Raw genomic sequence first — 19357 nt, 5'->3', positions numbered from 1 at the left:
CTACAATCAATACCTGATTGGCTGACACTAAACAGGTTACAGGACACAGGTGAATTACAATGCAGACTGGTGAGACAAGGCAGGTATCAACAAATGGAGCAGACAAGAAACACTAGGAACACAACTACACAATAAGAGTACACCACAGACAGATATCGTGACAGGTAATGTATAGTTGCTGGCATGCGCAGTGCCAACTCAGAGATGAACACAATTTCTATTATTCCATTAGTGTGCTAATTATATTATAGGGTTTACAGTCCAATCAAGCAAGAGAGGGAAACATAAAGTTCCAAGACAACAGGAAGAGGGTGATAAGTAAGGTTTATTGTCAACACAAAGCATGGATAAATACATTCAAACTGGACAGACCTGTTATAGTAACAAGGGCAAGAACTAATAAGAGCCCCACAGTGGCCGGTACATTCTCAAATTAAACAGCCACCTTTTCACTATATGACCTGCCACTTATTGTTTTAGAACAGAACCTCCAAAATAATGGTTGACAAACGTTGCTGGTATACTCGACAAACATACGAGCCGTAACACAAAATCATTGCATTTGGCTGATGTTTGGTGCTAAATTCCGACCGTGGAGAACACTGGTCCTGTACCAGACCCTACATGGTTTCAACTCTCATTAGACATTCACAATAAAATGTATACAGGCATTCCACTATGTTAAATAGAGGAAGGTGCAGCTTTTGAAACACTGAACATCGACGGTCTAACCTGGCCATTTTGTTTATTACACGTTTTCTCACCTGCAGTGACCATCTGAATGACAAACAGTACGGTATCTGAAACTGACATCTACATACACACTGAAGTAACAGCTTTTGTTTTCACACTCATGCCACGAATCAGTAACCTCGAATGCCCTCCTGCTTACTTCCTAGGGGGGGTTGGGGACTTGAGGCGGGACGAGGGGCGAGAAGATGGTGGGGACTTGGGTGGGACAGGGGTGGAGGCCGGGGTGGAGGCCGGAGTGGGGCTCTTCATGGACGAAGCTGGGGTTGCGGACTTGGGTGGGGTAGGAGTGGGGGTCTTGGAGGGAGGAGCCGGGGACGGAGTCGGGGTCTTGGGAGGCGGTGCGGGCGTGGCCGGCTTGGCCTGGCCCAGCCGGGGCTCGGGGGCCTGCTCGCCGTGCCTGTAGACGCTCACGGTGATCTCCACGAACTCCCCGCCGTACTTGTTTCGCACGTTGATGCTGTACTTGCCGGAGTCCTCGGAGGTGACCTCCGTGATGACGAGGCTGGCGAACTTGCCGCCCTCGAATGTGATTTTGGTGTGCGGGTTAGACGACACCTCCTGCTCGTTCTTGAACCAGGTGACCTCAGGGGTCGGCTCGCCCCAAACCGTGCAGGTGAGACTCAGGGACTGAAGAGTTGAGAGGAAGATTTCAAAGTGAAGAGGTGAAATCTCTATAACGCCATAACCCATTCAAACCGGGAAAGCATCTGTGTCGTTTTAGATTTTAACCACTTCAACCATTATTTAATACTTTGGCTATTCAAAAATAGCTCATATTGTACCGCGCTATGAACTTGTAGATCTGCTATTTTTGAAAAAAATATAAAGAAATAATAAAAATGAAAGGGGTAATGGAAAAAGCACAGCCCCCTCACACATTCTAATACGTGAGGTGATTTTTCCACACATCTTTTCATTTATTTTCTTTTTTTCAAGTTTATTTTATTTGAAAGTGAAATATCCCTTAAACTCAACATTTTAGCCCACTTCTGGGGGTCCCTGGAAAAAAAATATTTGGATGGGGGTCCATGGCCAATTACATACAATAGTTTGAGAAGCACTGATATAGCATACATTTTCCAGAAAAGGAAGACATCAGGTTGCAATGCGTTTATGTGCACAAGAGATCTAGAATATCAAGAATATACATACCTACATTACAATACATAGATTAAAACAATAAGTACATTGAATACTGCCCTACAAAAGCCAAAGTGCAGTAACTATGGGGAAAAATGTGGCTGATGAACTGGTCAGCCAAATGAGATATCAGCAAATAAGTGATATTACACTAATTGTAAATATGTTCTTGAGATAATTGTTTATCCTCTAAAATCACGAAGTATAAATTGACCTTTGGGATACAGAAATAATTCTGTGTTAAAAAACTTTGGCTTTGTAGGGCAGAATAGAAAAGGATAAAAGCAGAATAATACATGTGATGTGATTTTACCTTATTCTCCATAATAGTGACCACATCAGGCAGGCCACCGACCACTCTACCACGGTCTGAGAAATTAATGGAGATAAATTATTTTCTGAAACCACTGCATGATACAGTATATAAATATAAAATAAAAAAAAGTTATTCTCCTTTAGAGTTCCAGGCTTCATTGAAAATCATAGGCCTACATTGCAAAAAGATTACGGCCAGAGTATGGCCATGAGTCAATATTTCATTTTAAATTAGGTTCAGCTGTATCAGGGTTTGGTTTTTACAGTTGTTACCTCTATGCTATGTTGCCTTGCAAGCACTGCTTAACATTATATAACACCAATATTCTATAGTATATTATATAACAATAATTACATTTTATTCGATACGTTTATAGTTACAATCTGGGGCAAATTTAGTTTAGTGAAATGTCACCATGGGTGAAAATAATTGAAACTAGAACTGCACTCTGCCGAGTGCATACTTGCTTGTTGCACACTAGTAGGCCATAAATGGCCTACTAGTGCGCAAGCAGAGCGCCCAAGTACTTTCGAGAGAGAAAGTAGTCTGCGTAGTCAGTTCTGTAGAAAAATTCTCTTCTCTGAAATGGTATGGATTTCTGTCCTTTATCCTATATGTATGACTAGCTCTCAGTGATGACGTAAGAGATATGGTCATCTGTGTAGTCTGGTCCCAGCAGACCAGGCACAGATTTACAAATTACAAATCACATTACAACTACATACAGAGTATGTAGTCATACAGAGTATGTAGTTGTAATTTGATTAGCAGTATATTGTGGTTACTTGGTTCCAAAAAGTGAAGCCAAGTTTTTTTCAACCGTAAGTCTGTGCCTGGTTTGCTGGGACCAGTTACAACATTACGTCATCGTGACCAGAGTACATGGTGTGTATATGACGTAATGTTGTAACTTGTAACTTGTAACTTGTAACATTACGTCATATACACACCATGTACTCTCTCAAGGATGACGTAATGTTGTAACTAGTCCCAGCAAACCAGGCACAGATTCACCGTTGAAGAAAACTTCACTTCACTTCGAAGAGACCAAGCGAAACGATTACTTGCGCGCTCTGCTTGCGCAAGTAACTACATACAGAGTATGTAGTTGTAATTTGATTAGCAGTATACTGTGGTTACTTGGTTCCAAAAAGTGAAGACAAGTTTTCTTCAACGGTAAATCTGTGCCTGGTTTGCTGGGACTAGTTACAACATTACGTCATCCTTGAGAGAGTACATGGTGTGTATATGACGTAATGTTGTAACTTGTAACTTGTAACATTACGTCATATACACACCATGTACTCTCTCAAGGATGACGTAATGTTGTAACTAGTCCCAGCAAACCAGGCACAGATTTACCGTTGAAGAAAACTTGGCTTCACTTCGAAGAGACCAAGCGAAACGATTACTTGCGCGCTCTGCTTGCGCAAGTAATGTGTGTGTGTGTGTGTGTGTGTGGGGGGGGGGGCATATAATATAGTAATACAGTATGCCTTCTAGCGATAATAATATACTCACTCTTCTCAGCAAATGCGGCAGCTCTGTAACATAAGATAACGAGATTGTTAATCATTACAATGTTTAAATAACTTGAATTTACACGTTATATTAAATTGTTTCAAATTACTCACTTGAGTCTAAGGTACTCTTCATAAGCATCAGTGTATGCTGAAATAGCAAACAGAGGGGAAAAGAAAGTTAGGACATTTCTAAAGCAGTATATTACACTGTAAAATCAACTGTGTTAATTTGACTCTCAGTGTACAAATGGAACCAAATGGTTCCATTCATGCACTCAGAGTGTGTTTAGAACTCAATGTTTCCATTGCCCACCTTGTCCAGAGAGGTCGAAGCTGCGGGCGTATGTCTTGACCCCGTCTGAGATCTCAATGGTGTATTGTCCCTTCTCTCTGTCTGTGGGATCACAGATCTGCATCCAGGCCATCTCCGCTGTACCACCAATCCTCATCTTCTCAGAGGAGGAAATCTTGCTGTCCCTGCAAGGATCACGTCAGATATGTTAGAGTCCAGGCTTACACATAAAGCATTGCGTGCATATTCGGGTATTTTTATTTATTATTACTGTGTATCCCAGTGATTCTCAAACTTTTCCATGGCATACAAATCTTGTATGGCATACAATATGTTTGTTGTTCAAATGTTCCAAATCTGTCACATGCTTTGAAAATAGCAGATCTACTGTACAAGCTCACAGGCTTGTGCGCTTCTACATAAGATATTTTCAAATAGCCGATGTATGTACTGTATGGTTGAACTGATTTAGATGCTATATTCATTTTAACTCATTTTTCTGGGGACCCCCTTCAAGGACCCCTGGGACCCCAAGGACTCTGAGAACCACTGAGAAAAGGAGGAGTTTGTCTGTACTTGTGCTTCCAGCTGGTCTTCATCTCCTCTGTGTAGTAGGTCATGTAGCACTGCAGTCTGATGCCTTCAGGAGTACACTGGAGAACCAGCTCTGAGGCAGACGCACCTGTGAAACACCAAACACAATCATGTTTATCGTTGCCGTCGGGCAGAAACCTCTTATCTCCATATTTTAACTTTTTGTGTTTTTTTGGTAAATTAATGCCTTATTTGTTTATACTAAGAGTGTCACACAAAATAATCTAAATAGCAGCTGGTCCACATGCTCAAAACACGCCGCGAAGTAACGCATTTTGAGACTTTTGATTGCGTGCTTGTGTCTGTATGACATACAGACAAAACAAAAACATATAATCATATTCATTCCCCAGGTTGTAGATGGCTCTTTAAGAGAGTTTGCTAGTGGTTAAAAAAAAGGATATTTCACCATATTGGAGAAGTGACAATAACACAATATTGTGGAATACACTTACAGCAAATAAAAATGCCTGGTAGTATTTGCTCAATTTGTGGTGTAAAAGGGCACAAAAAGAGGTTAAGTTCAGTAGTTCAAAACAACTTATTATAACTTAGTGTGTATACTGTGTATGCCATTAGACAAAAAACTAAGGTCTGTAAAAGGTTGCTAAGCACATCTTGTACTGTATGTAAATAAGCTAGTGGTGGCAGTAACAGGAAAGAGAGTGATAAGATGATGCAATCTGATTCCTACCAGCGATGTGGGCAAGGCCATTGATGATGTCATCAAACACTGCAAGGCAGAAAAAGATCAAATCAGACCGTAGAAGGAAGCTCAATAAGCTTTACAACAGTAATAATAAACGTCCCAGAGGTTGACCATTCACTGGTATTATTGATCTTAAGGTTGTACCTTGGCCAGAAATGTCAATCACAGATGTGTCCTTTCCTCTGTCGTCGCTGACAGTTGCTTTGTAAATGCCCTGGTCCTTTCTGGAGAACTGAGAAAATAAACACCATACTTAAGAGGAATATTTAAACAAGCAATATTGGAAACACAGAATGTACGATCGATCAATACATCGCTAGATCAATAGATTGAACCAGTGGTTCTCAACCTGTGGGCTGGGCCTCCACAGGATTTGGCTTATACAAAATACTATACTGTACTAGGCCTATAATAACTGGTCAAACTTTGGCCAATTTGTCAAATATTGTACATACATTTTGAAAATAGATCTGCTAATTTCACAATATTTATCTGTGGACTCGAGTCAAACTAAATGCAATGCCTCAACTCCTACAATTCCAAGTGCTTCTCAGGGTTATGGGGTCCCCAATTAAAACATGATTATTTGTGGGGGGGGGGGGGGGGGGTCGCAGCCTGAAAAGGTTGAGAACCACTGGGTTGAGCAATAGGGGTGCAGTGCTTAGTTTAGACAGTACTTGGTTTAGACTAGTCATTGTTTAGACCAGTCATTAGTCCTAGTACAACTACAACCTAACCTCCCACGGGGAAGCACACCTAAACCTAACCTTAACCCATGTCTAACCAATGACTAGTCTAAACTATACTGTATGTATGCACTCCGAGCAATAGATCATGGCTCAAAAGTCTTATGGTTAATCAATTCAGAAGTTCAGTGGTGCAGAGTGTGTGCCAGTGCCATGAATATTTTACCAGCGGGATGGGCAGAGCAACGGTGCCAGACAAGACATTAGGGGGAGTATCAAGAACAATCTCATCGTCATCCTTGTACCAATGGAAAGCAGACTCTTTCTTCACGTTCGCCACCTGAGACATACAGAGCACACAGAGAAAGATTTAGCGGCAAGCCTGGAAAACAATTACATCATTTATGCAGAGAAAAATGCTTGAAGGTAAAAATAATAATTAAAAAAAAAGTAAATCTGGTTTTTTTTGTCAAGGGTTTTTCTCAAGATTCACCTTGAGGAAATATTATTAATCTGTTTTAATATTATGGTAAAAAAAAAGAATGCATGCCAAAAGTTTGGTTGGCTGTATTACCTGGCAAACAAGCAGAACGGTACACTCCTGATCCACTGTGAAATTCAGATACTCTGAGAAATGTGGGCCTGGAAAAGAAATCACATTCATGATATTGCCAGTTCTATGTCAAGAGACTGCCAGCAACATGTACAGTACAGTGATACATGGTCTAATACTATTTACACATAGTCTAGGCTAGAACTATAGTTGGAATATTTAGAATGGCATTGCACTTCAAACAGGATCAGTTCCTTCAAATATGTAGGTATAGAAAGGTGGATAAGCCCCATCAGAGATGGCAACTACAAGCACAAGCGCCTGTTACTACAAGCGTGAGATGTTTTATATTCATTACCTCGTGGTTTGAATGAGTAATGTGATATCAAACCGTTACCTGTCCTGTACTTGTTTTTAATCACGCACATACAGTCTTGGGTGGGTCTTTTTTCTACCTTTATTTATTGTATTATGTTTCCAGACCGTGTGTATTTGGGACATGTGAATGGGACACTGATTTTAGAGTGGTGAGAGCAATAATAGCATTTTGATTACTGACTTGACATGATGACGGCTGATCATTGTTAATTGTGTAGTTCATGTATCCCAGGTGTCTCTAACCATGTGATGGACGTGAGCATTCAAACGTTTAACAAGGGCCTGGTTATTGGACAAGGTTCCAGAGTTGGTTCAGGCTTTTAGTAAGGATAGAAAGGGTAGTGGGTTTTAGAATAGCGGTAGTGTAAATGAAATTCGTTGTGTCTGAAATATAATTTGTTTATTTATTGTAGATTGTTCTATTAACCTCTAAGCTTAACACCAGAAATGACCCCACCCCACCCCCAACGGTTTACTGTACAAATATTTAATACCGTACTAGTGTTGATGACGTCTGGTATATTATTGTATATCTTTAAATGTCTATGAATTGAATACACAAAATCACAATGGAAATAAGCCCTCTTGGCTTATCCTTCTAGCACCACCGTATAATTTTACCAGTTACCACTGTACTTAATTGTGCCACAATCTCTACCCACTTGATTCTACTCACCACCGCACACATGCTCTCTGTATTATGTACCCGATGAAGACCATAGCAGGTGCCTTTCATAAATATTTGGCAGCATTTAAGATGGTGTGCAGATTTCTCTCTCCTCAACATTTTAGAATAGTAACATACTGCCAGTTAAATCACTTAAATATACAGGCAATTCAAGCATGTATTGTGTTGTTTAGCACCTACACAGTATGTTACTGTAGCCTAAAATAACCTCTAGTTTCATGCGGTAATATAAACAACAACACAGCTGCCCTAAAACATAGGAAACACCTGCTACAGTTGTTAGTAAGTCAAGGAACCAGAATGCAAAATATAAATGCAAATGTAAACACCTGCTAGGATGTTGACCATGGGTTTGTCACATGTCTCCTTGCAACAACACAATGTTTGAATGTCTAAAAAAATATCTGTCAATGCTGACACTCGTCTGTCATTAGTGTCATTGTTCAGTTACCTTGCTTCCTGATGTGCTCTTTCCTCTGGAACTCTGCCTCCTTCAGAGCAGCCTTAAACACTGAAAGAGAACATTTGCACACACAACAATGTAAATATATGGCCTCTAATACATGCATGTGTCCATACTGTTTAAACTAGTGTAATATACTGTACTAACTCAACTTGAACTCATACTGGAATCTCTTTTATCCCAACTCTGGTAATCTTCCAGGACATAACCGTAATATAAATAATTTCCTAATTTGAACATTAAAAGTAGTGTATTTAAAAATACACTTTTTGTTAATACAGAATGTTGAGATAAGTGATTGATTGCATGCACACAGTAAAATCCTCTGTGTAAACACACAATTCATTCATTCTGAGATACGTTATCTTGATCTCGAGAGTTAAATTAATACTCAGGTTTTCACATTGCCTAAAATACATTAATATATAGTCTCTGCCGGGTGGAAACCTCATATGTCCAAAACCGTTACTTTTGAGGATTCAAATTCAAAAATAGCAAAAGTAGCAGATCTACAAGCTCAAGACAAACCAATATCGAGCCTCGTGTTTTGAGCTTGTAGATCTGCTACTTTTGAGTGACGCTGTAGTATGATCAAGTAGGGCATTCATTTACGGGGAAAAAACACCACAAGTTAAAATATGGAGATAGAGGTTTCTGCCCGACAACAACAATATATTCAACGATATATATAAGCGACTTTGAGTACTATATAAGCACTATATAAATTCCAGCTATTATTATTATTCACGTGTATTCAGTCAGTCAGTCAGTCAGTGAAGCCCTACACACACACACCGGGTGCGCAGCGACGCGGCACAGGCGTTGCCATGCGGCAACACCTGGCGTCAGGCGAGGCGTGAACGCGTGTCGGACGGAGCCGGTGTGGGATAGGTTCATTGAAAATAACGGAGTTTTGACACACGGCGTTCGCAGACGGTGTGTGTAGCCCTTCAGTCAGTCTCTCCTCCAACAGTGTGACATGATGTGAAACAGAGTCTTACCGTCTCCCACCAGCACCAGTGAGCTCTGGTTCTTGGCCTTGCCGTCAGTGATCTGAACGGTGTAGGTTCCCTCGCTGTTCTTGGTGAAAGTCTCCACTGTCATCTGGATGATTCCAGTAGCCACGTCATGGCTGATCTTATTACCCTGGGAACGAACACACCACAAATATCCTGTTTTTATTAAACGTTATTAGTTGATTTAAGTTTATGTAAGTTATGTTATGTAAGATAAGTTAAGATAATATTGCCGTTATATAACCCTTTGCTATTTCTCGCTCGATGGACATTCCATTTAGATTACGTCATTCCGTGGACAAGTATTGCTACCGTTACACGCATTCCTAGAGTTTAGTTAAAACTGCAAGCTGAAACATATTTGAATGAATAAAATGATATTTTAATCTGCATGGTATGTTATTACAATAAAACTGCTGTGGTTGGAGGTGACTTTTAGGTATTATGATTCTAAACCTACCAGTAGAAGAAATCACAGACTGAGGCTTTAACTTTTGCTTTGTCTGAAAATGCATTCTATTGTCAGGCCCCACTTCAAATACTCCACAAGCACAGCGTGACGCGTTGTGCTATTTCCGGCACGGCACACGCTTTCAAATGACTATATGGTGACAGAGAACTTTAATCCATGACAATGAAGAGGTGGCACTATACCTCTCCACTTGTGACCTCTTGGTTGTTGAAGATGAACCTGTAGGACACGGCGGGGGTCAGTTTCAAAGCCTGCAGCCAGAAACGAACATGGCCCTTCTCCAGGATCTCATAATTCAGACCAAGTTTCAGGGGAACAACTGGGCAAAAACAAAAAACATGGATTAACACTCAAGTAACACCTAATCGTCCACAAGTGATAGATTGCACCAAATAAAAAAAATACAAAAGCAAGAGCGGGCCGGTACACATACAACCTTATACTCATAATATAATTAATATAGTATATACAATTTGTTGTAGCTGTCCAATAGAGTGGATAGGTTTGTCTAAAACAGCCTTCTTCAACACTGTCACTGACACACTCAAACCGAGCCACCATCAGGCTATTTATTAAACATACCGGTACATATATTACCAGTAATAATAGGAAGCAATTATGATACTGTGACGTTTACCTGATATCCTGTTCTCTTTGCACTGTACATATATTTACCCTATTGTTTGTTGACTAGGGTTCATGCCATTTACTCTGATTCTGTACTGTACAGTAAGTCACCCTGGAGTGTCTGCTAAATGCCTACATTGTAAATCGATAGGTCTTCTGCATTAAAGCTGTTTGGAGCCTCTGTTCTCAAAATAAAAAAATACAAAACCCCTCCCTCTGAGGTGATTTGCCAACTCAATCCCTTGGAAGTGTAAAGCCCACCACACACCGTCTGCGACCGTGTGCGGCGCGGCGCGTTGCTGCGCGGCGCGGCGGCGCCTGGAAAATAGAACTGTGTTCTATCGGCGCGCCGGGTGGCGCGGCGCGGCGCCGCGCGGCGGACGGAGCCGGTGTGCGTTAGGTTCATTGAAAATAATGGAGGCGGCTGTGCGCGCCGCGCGGCGCGGGGGACGCAGCCGGTGTGTGTCGGGCTTTAGTAAGCTACTACTAGTGTCATGTCCTACTCCCTTCACATTAAACTGTACAGCCACCCGTGATTTTACACATGCTTCTAATCTCAATTAAAATATTTAGTTCTCTATTGTTCTTTAACATAATTTTAATTCATATAAAGTATAACATATTTACTGAATGTAATTCTAACCATGACCTTGATTTTCTTACCCCTATGAGGGTGGGAAAATGTGTCACATCTGCAATTAACATATTATTATAATTGTTATTTTTATGAGAATATGTCACCCTTAATCATGCCATTACATGATTATGGTGACCTTTAACCATGCCAACCGCACTGTTACAATAGCATGATTTCATGACAAGTTCATACATGGATAATTATCCCAAGGTTCAAAAGAAAGAAAATGCTGAGGTGTTGAATACAGTCTGATTTCACAACCCGCTCCCAAATGTCACCCACTCTTTTATGCACAAATGTTAGCCTCTTTACAAATACTAGGATCATCACTGGATAATACACACCAAAGACTGTTGACATTGTTTCCAGACAACTTAGGGTAGAACATACTAGCTGTCTGACTCAGACTTAAATAAAAAGTGAATCAATCATTTAATTAATTTTCCTTTCTAACGGCTAGTAGATACAGTAACATAAAGGAACATACTGTCATGGAATATTGGTTTTCAAATCTAATTAAAAAAGTAATTGATGTAGAAAAAGAGTTGCCAACTTAAACATGATACTTACTTGGATGCCTGATGGCATGGCTGAGTTCCAGCATGGTATTCAGGGCTGTAGAATAGGAAAAAAAAAGATTACGCGGTCACTTAAAAGCCAACACAGCTACAATGCAATTACTCTTACATGAGTATGTTATGTAATGTAGTAATGTTATGGACAATACATCTTTTTGAATCACAATTGACTATACTGAATTCTGTACTGTACTTGTCATGTGGGTTGTACGGTCCCTTCACCTACACTGTATGTGAGGTCTATGCTATGTGTGTTAACATAGCCTGTTACGCATTGCTGTGAATGTCGTTTCAATATGACTCTCTAACTGTGTCTCAAAGAGAAATTAAATTCCTATTCTTAAAAATTAAAGCTTAAAAGCTGCAATCCATAACTTCCAAGTCCTACCTCCCGGATGTCCCGAAAGGAAATGTTAACTGCTCTGCCAATATGCTTGGTCAGGGGCGATATTGCATTATGGGCAGTACTAGTTGTCAAACTACAGTAGTTTGTCGCATTCCTGAGCCTCTGATGTCCATCAGTTCAAGGCTTCATGGGGTGTGTCACCTTTTGGTGATGATTTCATGGATATTCTAATCAATCCCACCTACCATCTTCAGTCAGAGTGTGGCTGGCAGAGACACCATCCGTGTCGGTGACAACAGCAGAGTATTTTCCCAGATCGTCTTTATCTGGGTTGGTGAAGGTCAGCTTGGTGCTGATAAAAGTAAATACAGCAAGAATAAGAATGGGTATACTGTAGCAACACACAGTGGTACTTAACCCATTCTGACCTGAGATCAGATTCATACGAGGTTTCCACTGGACACACACTGGTCTGATTAACCCATTCTGACCTGAGATCAGATTCTAAAAAATGTCAGTCGTTCTTCGATTTTTCAAAAAATAGCAGACCTACAAGCTCGTAGCGCGCCACTCGGTGGCGCGCTATGAGCTTGTAGATCTGCTATTTTTCAATAGCTAAAGCATGACATGATGCTAACACCAAAATGGGTTCCCGGTCAGAATGGGTTAAGTACAGTACTTGAGTAAATGTACTTACTAACAGACAATGCATGCAGGCAACTTAATTTCCAAATACACAAGCTCACAATGCGTCGCTGGAACTGGAAATCTTCTGAAAGGGAACACTTTTGGACATGCAAGGTGTTCACCCAACAGCAAAAATCTTGTCTCTTTATTCCACAGTCACACACAGTGTAAATCTGCAGTTCTGACTGAGACTTCAGATTAATGTTTGCGTTAGCCGTAGCTTAATTTGAGGGGACAGGTTCGCTTACGTTCTTCCTTTAGTTGAAACAGAGATCCTGTCGCTGTCACCAACTGCTTTATAGTTCTTAGACCACATAAACTTAGAGGTATCAGCCATCTCACAGGCCTCATAGGACAGGAAGATGTCTCCGGTCTCCTCGTCCACACCACAGTTGATCTCTTGGGAGCCTTGGAATTGGAAGAGACATGTCATGATGCTGACTTTGACATATACTACCATTGGCGAGTATAGTTGTCAAAAAAGGGTTTTTATTGATTCAGTTAGATCGCGCTCGTATGCAATGTATGAATGCCTTGCGGTTTCTAGGCGATCGATTAAACCGGAAATTAACCGGAAAAAGTCTGCCTCCAGGCTCCATCCGCTTCAATGTAAACAGATTTCTTTAAATGATTATTTCTCATATTGCGTTTTTTTCCCCAAAACAAAATGTATTCACAGCCCATTCCTAAAGCATCGCAGAACACGTTTACAAAAGTTATGTTTCCCCCGCAATACATCATTTGTGTATATCTAAGGTTCCCAAACTTTTCAGGCCCCCCCAAAATAGTTTTTTTTACTGTTGACAGTGTTGAGTGAGAAAACATTTGGTTACCCCCTTGGGGCTCCTGCCCCCCAGTTTGGGAACCACTAGTGTACATCATCCTAGAGCTTTAATTACCTGCAATAGCTTTGGCACACACAGCCTCAGACGGCGGGGAACCTCTTCCGACAGCATCAGCATTGACTGCACGCACTTTGAACACATACGATTCACCTTCCACCAGACCAGTCACCTGCAAAAACAAATCACACCCGTGTGAACTGAGCGGTGCAGGCTGCTCAACAACACTGCTGGCTGGCTGCAGTTATAGTTATACTGCTCAGTGTGAATGGCCCTTTAGGCTGCTCAACAGTGTGTGACCCGAATGCGACCCCAATCAGCCGCAGGGGTCAATGGGTCGTACCCCAAACAGAGAGACAGACATACGTACATACTATACACACACGGCCAGTCATTGGAGCGGTTAGGCACCGCTCAAAAGGACAAACATCGATAACATCTTCATCTCATTGTCACTGGAGACCTGAGAGTTAAAGCTCAGTTCAGAACAATGATTCACGATAGACAACATCATCATCATACCCGGGCCGGAAGTTATGCAGAAACGCCTACGGAGTGGCAAAAAACTACTTTCTGGCCTCGACAGCCCATACATTTAAACAGAAAAGTCCTATATCTGATTGTATTAAATGATGTTAAACAACGTTAAACTCACTTTGCCACTCGATTTGCCATTCACGTTATGCATGCGCATACCCTCTATTGGAGGAAATGGTTTTTAGAACGTTGCAGAGGAAAATTCGCATCTGATGCCGGCTGAGCAAGAGATTCAATTCAGATCACACAAACACTTTGCTCACACAAATCTGCCATTGATGTGTGGGCCTGTGATTTTCACTGTTTTAGCGACAGGGCTGTGACAATACCACTGCTACTGAAAATCAATAAAAAAAAGTTTTTTCCCCCCCTCAAAACATCAGATCTACCTGTACAAGCTCACAACATGTTACAGCATAATTACACGCTGTATGCATTTGAATGATAGCGGGAATCTTACCGGCAGGTAACGATGGACAGCAGCCTCAGCATTCAGGGTGACAAAGTCCTTAGAGCCCTTTTTGGCCATTTCCACATGGTACCCAATGATGGCACTGGCCCCAGTGAAGATCGGAGCCTTCCAGAAGATGACCAGAGAATGACCTCTCACTTCACTGAAGCTCAGGTCATAGGGTGGACCTAAGAGTAAAAACATACCACCCATGACTGACTATGCTGTACAAAAGTAGTTCACATTAATTATAAACCATAGGATGACTTGCATGAGTTTCACCATGTATTTTTTGATTACATTTTATAATTTTGACCATGCATTTAATGGTTTATAATGATTATTGTTTGTTGTGATGTCTGACTTGGGAGGAGTACCAATCTTGAAGGTCCAACATTAGTTGTGGTTAGACATAGCAGGTTCACCACATTGGTTTACCAAATTGGTTAACCAACCTTTAGCTCTTGTGTTGAAGGTCCACCATTATTATAATTACACTTCATCTGAGCAGGTTCACCACAGAGCTCAAATCTATAAGTGACTTGAAAACGAATGCTTCTCAGCAAAGTACTGTACAGCAAAGCTGTCGTGCGGTTTGCATACCACAACCTTAATGACACCTCATTTGTTAGTTGAACCGCAAAACAATTATGAAACAATTTTAATGAGGCTGTCCGGCTGTGTGTGTACAGTACAGTACAATACTGTACAGTATGTCTGCAATGACTCCATACACTATCATCGTCTAGTCACACACAACGCAATATCTTGACATTTCATACAAGTATTAGATGTCTATAAACTGTAGGGCTGACCTTAGTCGACTACCAATCTCTTAGTCAATAGTCAATGTATTTTTTATTTGCATGATTCGACTTAGAGATTGGCCTAATTTGTTATATTAATTAAGCATGTCATCATTTATCGGGAGAAACCAAGCAAGTATATGTTAAATCAGACAGCCTCACAGCCCAAATGGAATGATTCTCTGTTGCAGGGTCCCCCAATTAGTTTTCCCCAAGAGCCAAATTATGTCTAGGGTGACATGCTGAGTGCGACGAAAATGTTATTTTATTAGTTAGAATACATGTAGAAGACCTACAGTATTTGAAAAAACATTCAAAAACAAAACACGAAAAGTATGGAAATAAGAGGTTTCTGCCCGACAGCAACGATATAGGACTTAATGGTAAAGCCTAAAGAGACAATTATACAGCGAGTGACATGCAATTAAGCGTCTCCAACCTGGTTTTGCATGTGTCCAGGCCTCACACTTCAGAGGGGTACTGGGATTGGAGGGCACTCCCACACCCGCAAGGTTCCCAGCTTGAACCTTGAACTCATAGAAGGTTCCCTCCGTCAGACCGTCAACCTGGAGTGAAGAAGGAATAAGAGACATGTGAAGTCACATCATCTTCAAAGACGTACAAACACAAAGTGAACCCTCAGGGTTCCCACAACACCTTCAGGGTTCCCACACTAAATGCAAGGTGAAATACCCTGATTTGTTTCAGTGACCAGATTCCCAAACAAAATAAGTCTAACTTATGTAAGTAATGTACACAATAGGTAATTGTGTTTTTGTTTGTGTCAACATGGCCTGTTGAGTTTTCTTTTCTTTATTATTATTTTTGTGTGGATACTGTACCACAACAGGATCAGCTATTTTACCACTTACTGTTGTGAAATATGCCTAAACCAGATTTACTACATAAAACGTATTATTCCATGACCAAAGAAAATTTTATATGACATGACTTTCCATGTCTGGAGTTGAATTTTCTAAATTCCATGACAGTCCAGAAAATCCATGCCTGATGGGATCCCTCTCTGTGTCTTTTAGTTCATTTTGCCAAATGATTTAGAGAAACAGAACTCTAGCCACAAGCCTCATTACCTTCAAGCTATTGACAACCTGTTGGGCAGTAATATATTACTTAGTAATATAGTTTTTACATAGCAATAAATTACAATATATTACTGTAATATTAATATATTAGTAAAACCAATAATATTATTATTACATATTACTGATCCAAGTAACAGCATTACTGCATTACAATCAAGAGCTAAGCACTCCGAGCCGATAGTGCCATAGTACAGTAGGTTGTCACAAGCTACACATTGATCTACACCTTGCGATAAGCTGGTGAAGCAAGTAATTTGTAACAATATAAAATATAACTTATTATTCCTGATACCATAATTGATATATTATTGCCTTTTAGCCCATTTAGACCAACAAAAGCATCCATGTCATGATTTTATTTAAAAATAACTATTAGGATTTAGGCATTTCGTTGCTGTCGGGCAGAAACCTCTCATCTTCATCCTTTTTTTTCTATTAGGAGCATCAATGATAGAAAAACAACAGTTCATGCTTAGTACAATCCCACTCTCAGACCACTTACAGTGACTGTCCTCTCTTTGAGGGCAGATAAATTAACTTCCTTCCAGGCCAGAGTGTCGGCATTACGCTTGTCCACGTAGTAGGCGTTGACCTTTGAACCGCCGCAGTGCTTAGGGGTCTTCCAGGCAATGGTCATGGATGAGCCGTCACAGCTGAGCACGGTGATGCCGAAGGGGGCACTGGGGGTTGCTGTTGGGGGTTTGTTGTTATTTTAGTTGACATGTAATGCATACTGAAGGCTTTTAGCTGTATCATTATCCAAAGCTACTTATCAGGAAATTAAAGGGCAACGTCACATTTTTTTTAATATTAATCGTTAAACATAAAAAAGGTAAATCTAAAACGGTGTATCATGTATTCTGGCCGAGGTTTGCCAGCACAGAGAGAACAAGCTTTTGACACACAGAATTGGGGATGTTGATCTGTGATGTTGCCCTTTACCGTCACATTACATTTACATTACATTTTGACACTCCAAATGAAAGACTGTCTCATTTCAATTTTAAGTATATTTTTGTGGTCCAGACTCAAACTCATGCAGGTGGAGTATTTCCGTGTTGAATAAAGCAATACAGTGGCATAGACGGTACTGTGATTGATAAATACAATATGAATACAGTGATAAGTGGAGGAAGTGACAACAGTGGATAAGTACAGTGAGAGAACATCATGAAAGTACATACCGTACTCCACACCCTTCCCTAAACACAACAAATGAAATGATCCACACAGTGATGAATGAATGGAAAACTGAAAAAAAAACTTTCATTTTGATAGTGGGCAAATACTATATAATTATTTTAAACCATTTGGACCTGTTACACATATACGTTGTTATACCTTTCAAGTCGGGGTTGTGTCATTTTAGTTGTTGCTATATACGTATAGCATATTTCAATCAAGATTAGGACATTTTCCCAGCAAACAGTTTATGTTTCAGGTCTAAATGGGTTTCAACACACTTTAGGTAAATAGTGCAAGTAACGCCTTTAATCCAAAGCACTTTACACCGGGTTGGGGATCGAACTGGGAAGTGGGAACCTTCAGTTTCCCAAGCGGCCACTATACCTCCTGAGCCACTGCTAGCCTGTGCTACGCTTTATTAGTTTTTGTATATTTACAAACATATTATTCTTAATGTAATAAGATAATATCATCTCTGTTGGTTTGAAACCTCATATGTCCAAAACCTTTACTTTTCAGGATTAAAATTCTAAAATAGAAAAAGTAGAAGCTCTACAAGCTCAAATCGAGCTTGCAGATCTGCTACTTTCGACGCTTTTGTGTGACGCGGTAGTATGATCAAGAAGTGCGTTAATTAAAATAAATGAAAAAATAAAATAAAAAAAGTTAAAATATTGAGATAAGACAACGATATACGCGTCGGTATGCTATTTTATAAGCGCGACACCGTTGTGCGACAAAGTATGACTCAGGCTTTACTCACCAAGGGCAGGCTCCACAGCGATAGGAGAAGACTCCTCCGACTCCTCACTGAGACCGTGCACATTCACTGCCTGAACACGGAACGTGTAGGTCTCTCCTGGAACCAGGCCGTGAACAACAAACCTGACAGTAGGGATGGGACGATAATCGTTATGATCACTTATCGTAATAAAAAAAAAACTATTTTACACTAGGAATTTACACTAGGATGAATTAGCCCTTCGATAAGTCCCTCTCCAACCCGTCTTTGTCCAATAGACACGTTAGCAATGGTTACTAAGAGAGGAGACTTGGCAAGACTTCCTTCTCACCCATTGAGACACATGTTACATGACGGGATTTCTTCATATAAATAATCGATCATTTCAGTAGTAAGAGCTTCAAAATGTCTTCTAAATGTAGTTAACCAGGCCTGCAGTAGGCTATGCACTGGACAAATGTGCTTGACATTATTTCAATAAACTAGAAATGTTAGAGGGAGAAATGGTATCCAACTCAATCAACTTTAACAACCGTCTGACAGTTTTCATGTAATGCACAATAAGACTGGTGATTAGTGATTATTATTGCCATCACCTAGGTGGCTCAGTCGTGTAACTTTCCCGACGCTAAGCTGTATACTGTATGTGTTCAACAACGCAGCCATGCAAAATAACACTGACAGCTATAAGTTGACGAAAGCTTGACCAGCATAATTAACAACGGTTGCTAAACTATTTGGATTGGCATTGGACAATCGCTTTTGAGGTAGGGTTTATTGAAGGGCTAAATGGATTTTGTTGAGCTGCAAATTCAATACCACTTAGTTAAAACGGACCTGTAAAGTGTTCGCTCTTATTTCACTCTACACAAATTGATTTGCCTAAAATTTGCCTTATGCCTAAACACTGTTTAGGCATAAGGCATAAGCCTGCATAGGAATACAGTAGAGCCTTGACAACAGTAGAGCCTTTGACAACCCACACTTCAATCAACCAATAATAGTGTGGGCTAGCCTGATTATCAGACTGTAGCTTTCTTGAAGCTTTGCAGTCCACTAAGAGAGTGGGCGGGGTCTTTGGGCTGGATCCAGGCTAAGTGTGGGCAAGGCTCAAGGTCAGAATGCCCACCCAGCACCCACATAGATGTGGTGACACACATTCTAATATACTATGTATTAATTTCATATAATAGAAATGTAAAGAAATAAGAGCCAGGAGCCCCCATGCCAACA

The 19357-nt window shown here is 40.5% G+C and overlaps 1 protein-coding gene across 2 annotated transcripts in view; it reads right to left on the bottom strand.

Moving 5' to 3' along the window:
• Positions 1-307: 307 nt before the first annotated feature.
• The window catches only part of myom2a (myomesin 2a), a 39859-nt gene continuing 20809 nt past the window's right edge, over positions 308-19357 (bottom strand). For both annotated transcript variants that reach the window (XM_080759709.1, XM_080759710.1), the window contains 21 exons: positions 18146-18267; positions 16700-16887; positions 15534-15660; positions 14298-14476; positions 13358-13472; positions 12707-12866; positions 12017-12123; positions 11418-11462; positions 9766-9902; positions 9097-9241; positions 8084-8143; positions 6588-6655; positions 6240-6353; positions 5472-5559; positions 5313-5351; positions 4601-4706; positions 4046-4209; positions 3844-3880; positions 3731-3753; positions 2207-2262; positions 308-1380 (listed from right to left, as the gene is read on the bottom strand). In XM_080759709.1, the coding sequence (XP_080615835.1) occupies positions 889-1380; positions 2207-2262; positions 3731-3753; positions 3844-3880; positions 4046-4209; positions 4601-4706; positions 5313-5351; positions 5472-5559; positions 6240-6353; positions 6588-6655; positions 8084-8143; positions 9097-9241; positions 9766-9902; positions 11418-11462; positions 12017-12123; positions 12707-12866; positions 13358-13472; positions 14298-14476; positions 15534-15660; positions 16700-16887; positions 18146-18267 (2572 nt within the window). In that variant the 3' untranslated portion in view covers positions 308-888. The remainder of the gene's footprint in view (positions 1381-2206; positions 2263-3730; positions 3754-3843; positions 3881-4045; positions 4210-4600; positions 4707-5312; positions 5352-5471; positions 5560-6239; positions 6354-6587; positions 6656-8083; positions 8144-9096; positions 9242-9765; positions 9903-11417; positions 11463-12016; positions 12124-12706; positions 12867-13357; positions 13473-14297; positions 14477-15533; positions 15661-16699; positions 16888-18145; positions 18268-19357) is intronic.

The sequence above is a fragment of the Protomyctophum bolini genome (assembly GCF_963924005.1).
Source record: "Protomyctophum bolini genome assembly, chromosome: 3".
Taxonomy (NCBI): Eukaryota; Metazoa; Chordata; class Actinopteri; order Myctophiformes; family Myctophidae; genus Protomyctophum; species Protomyctophum bolini.
The sequence above is the reverse complement of the archived record's forward strand: the minus strand, read 5'-3'. Positions and strand labels throughout refer to the sequence as shown.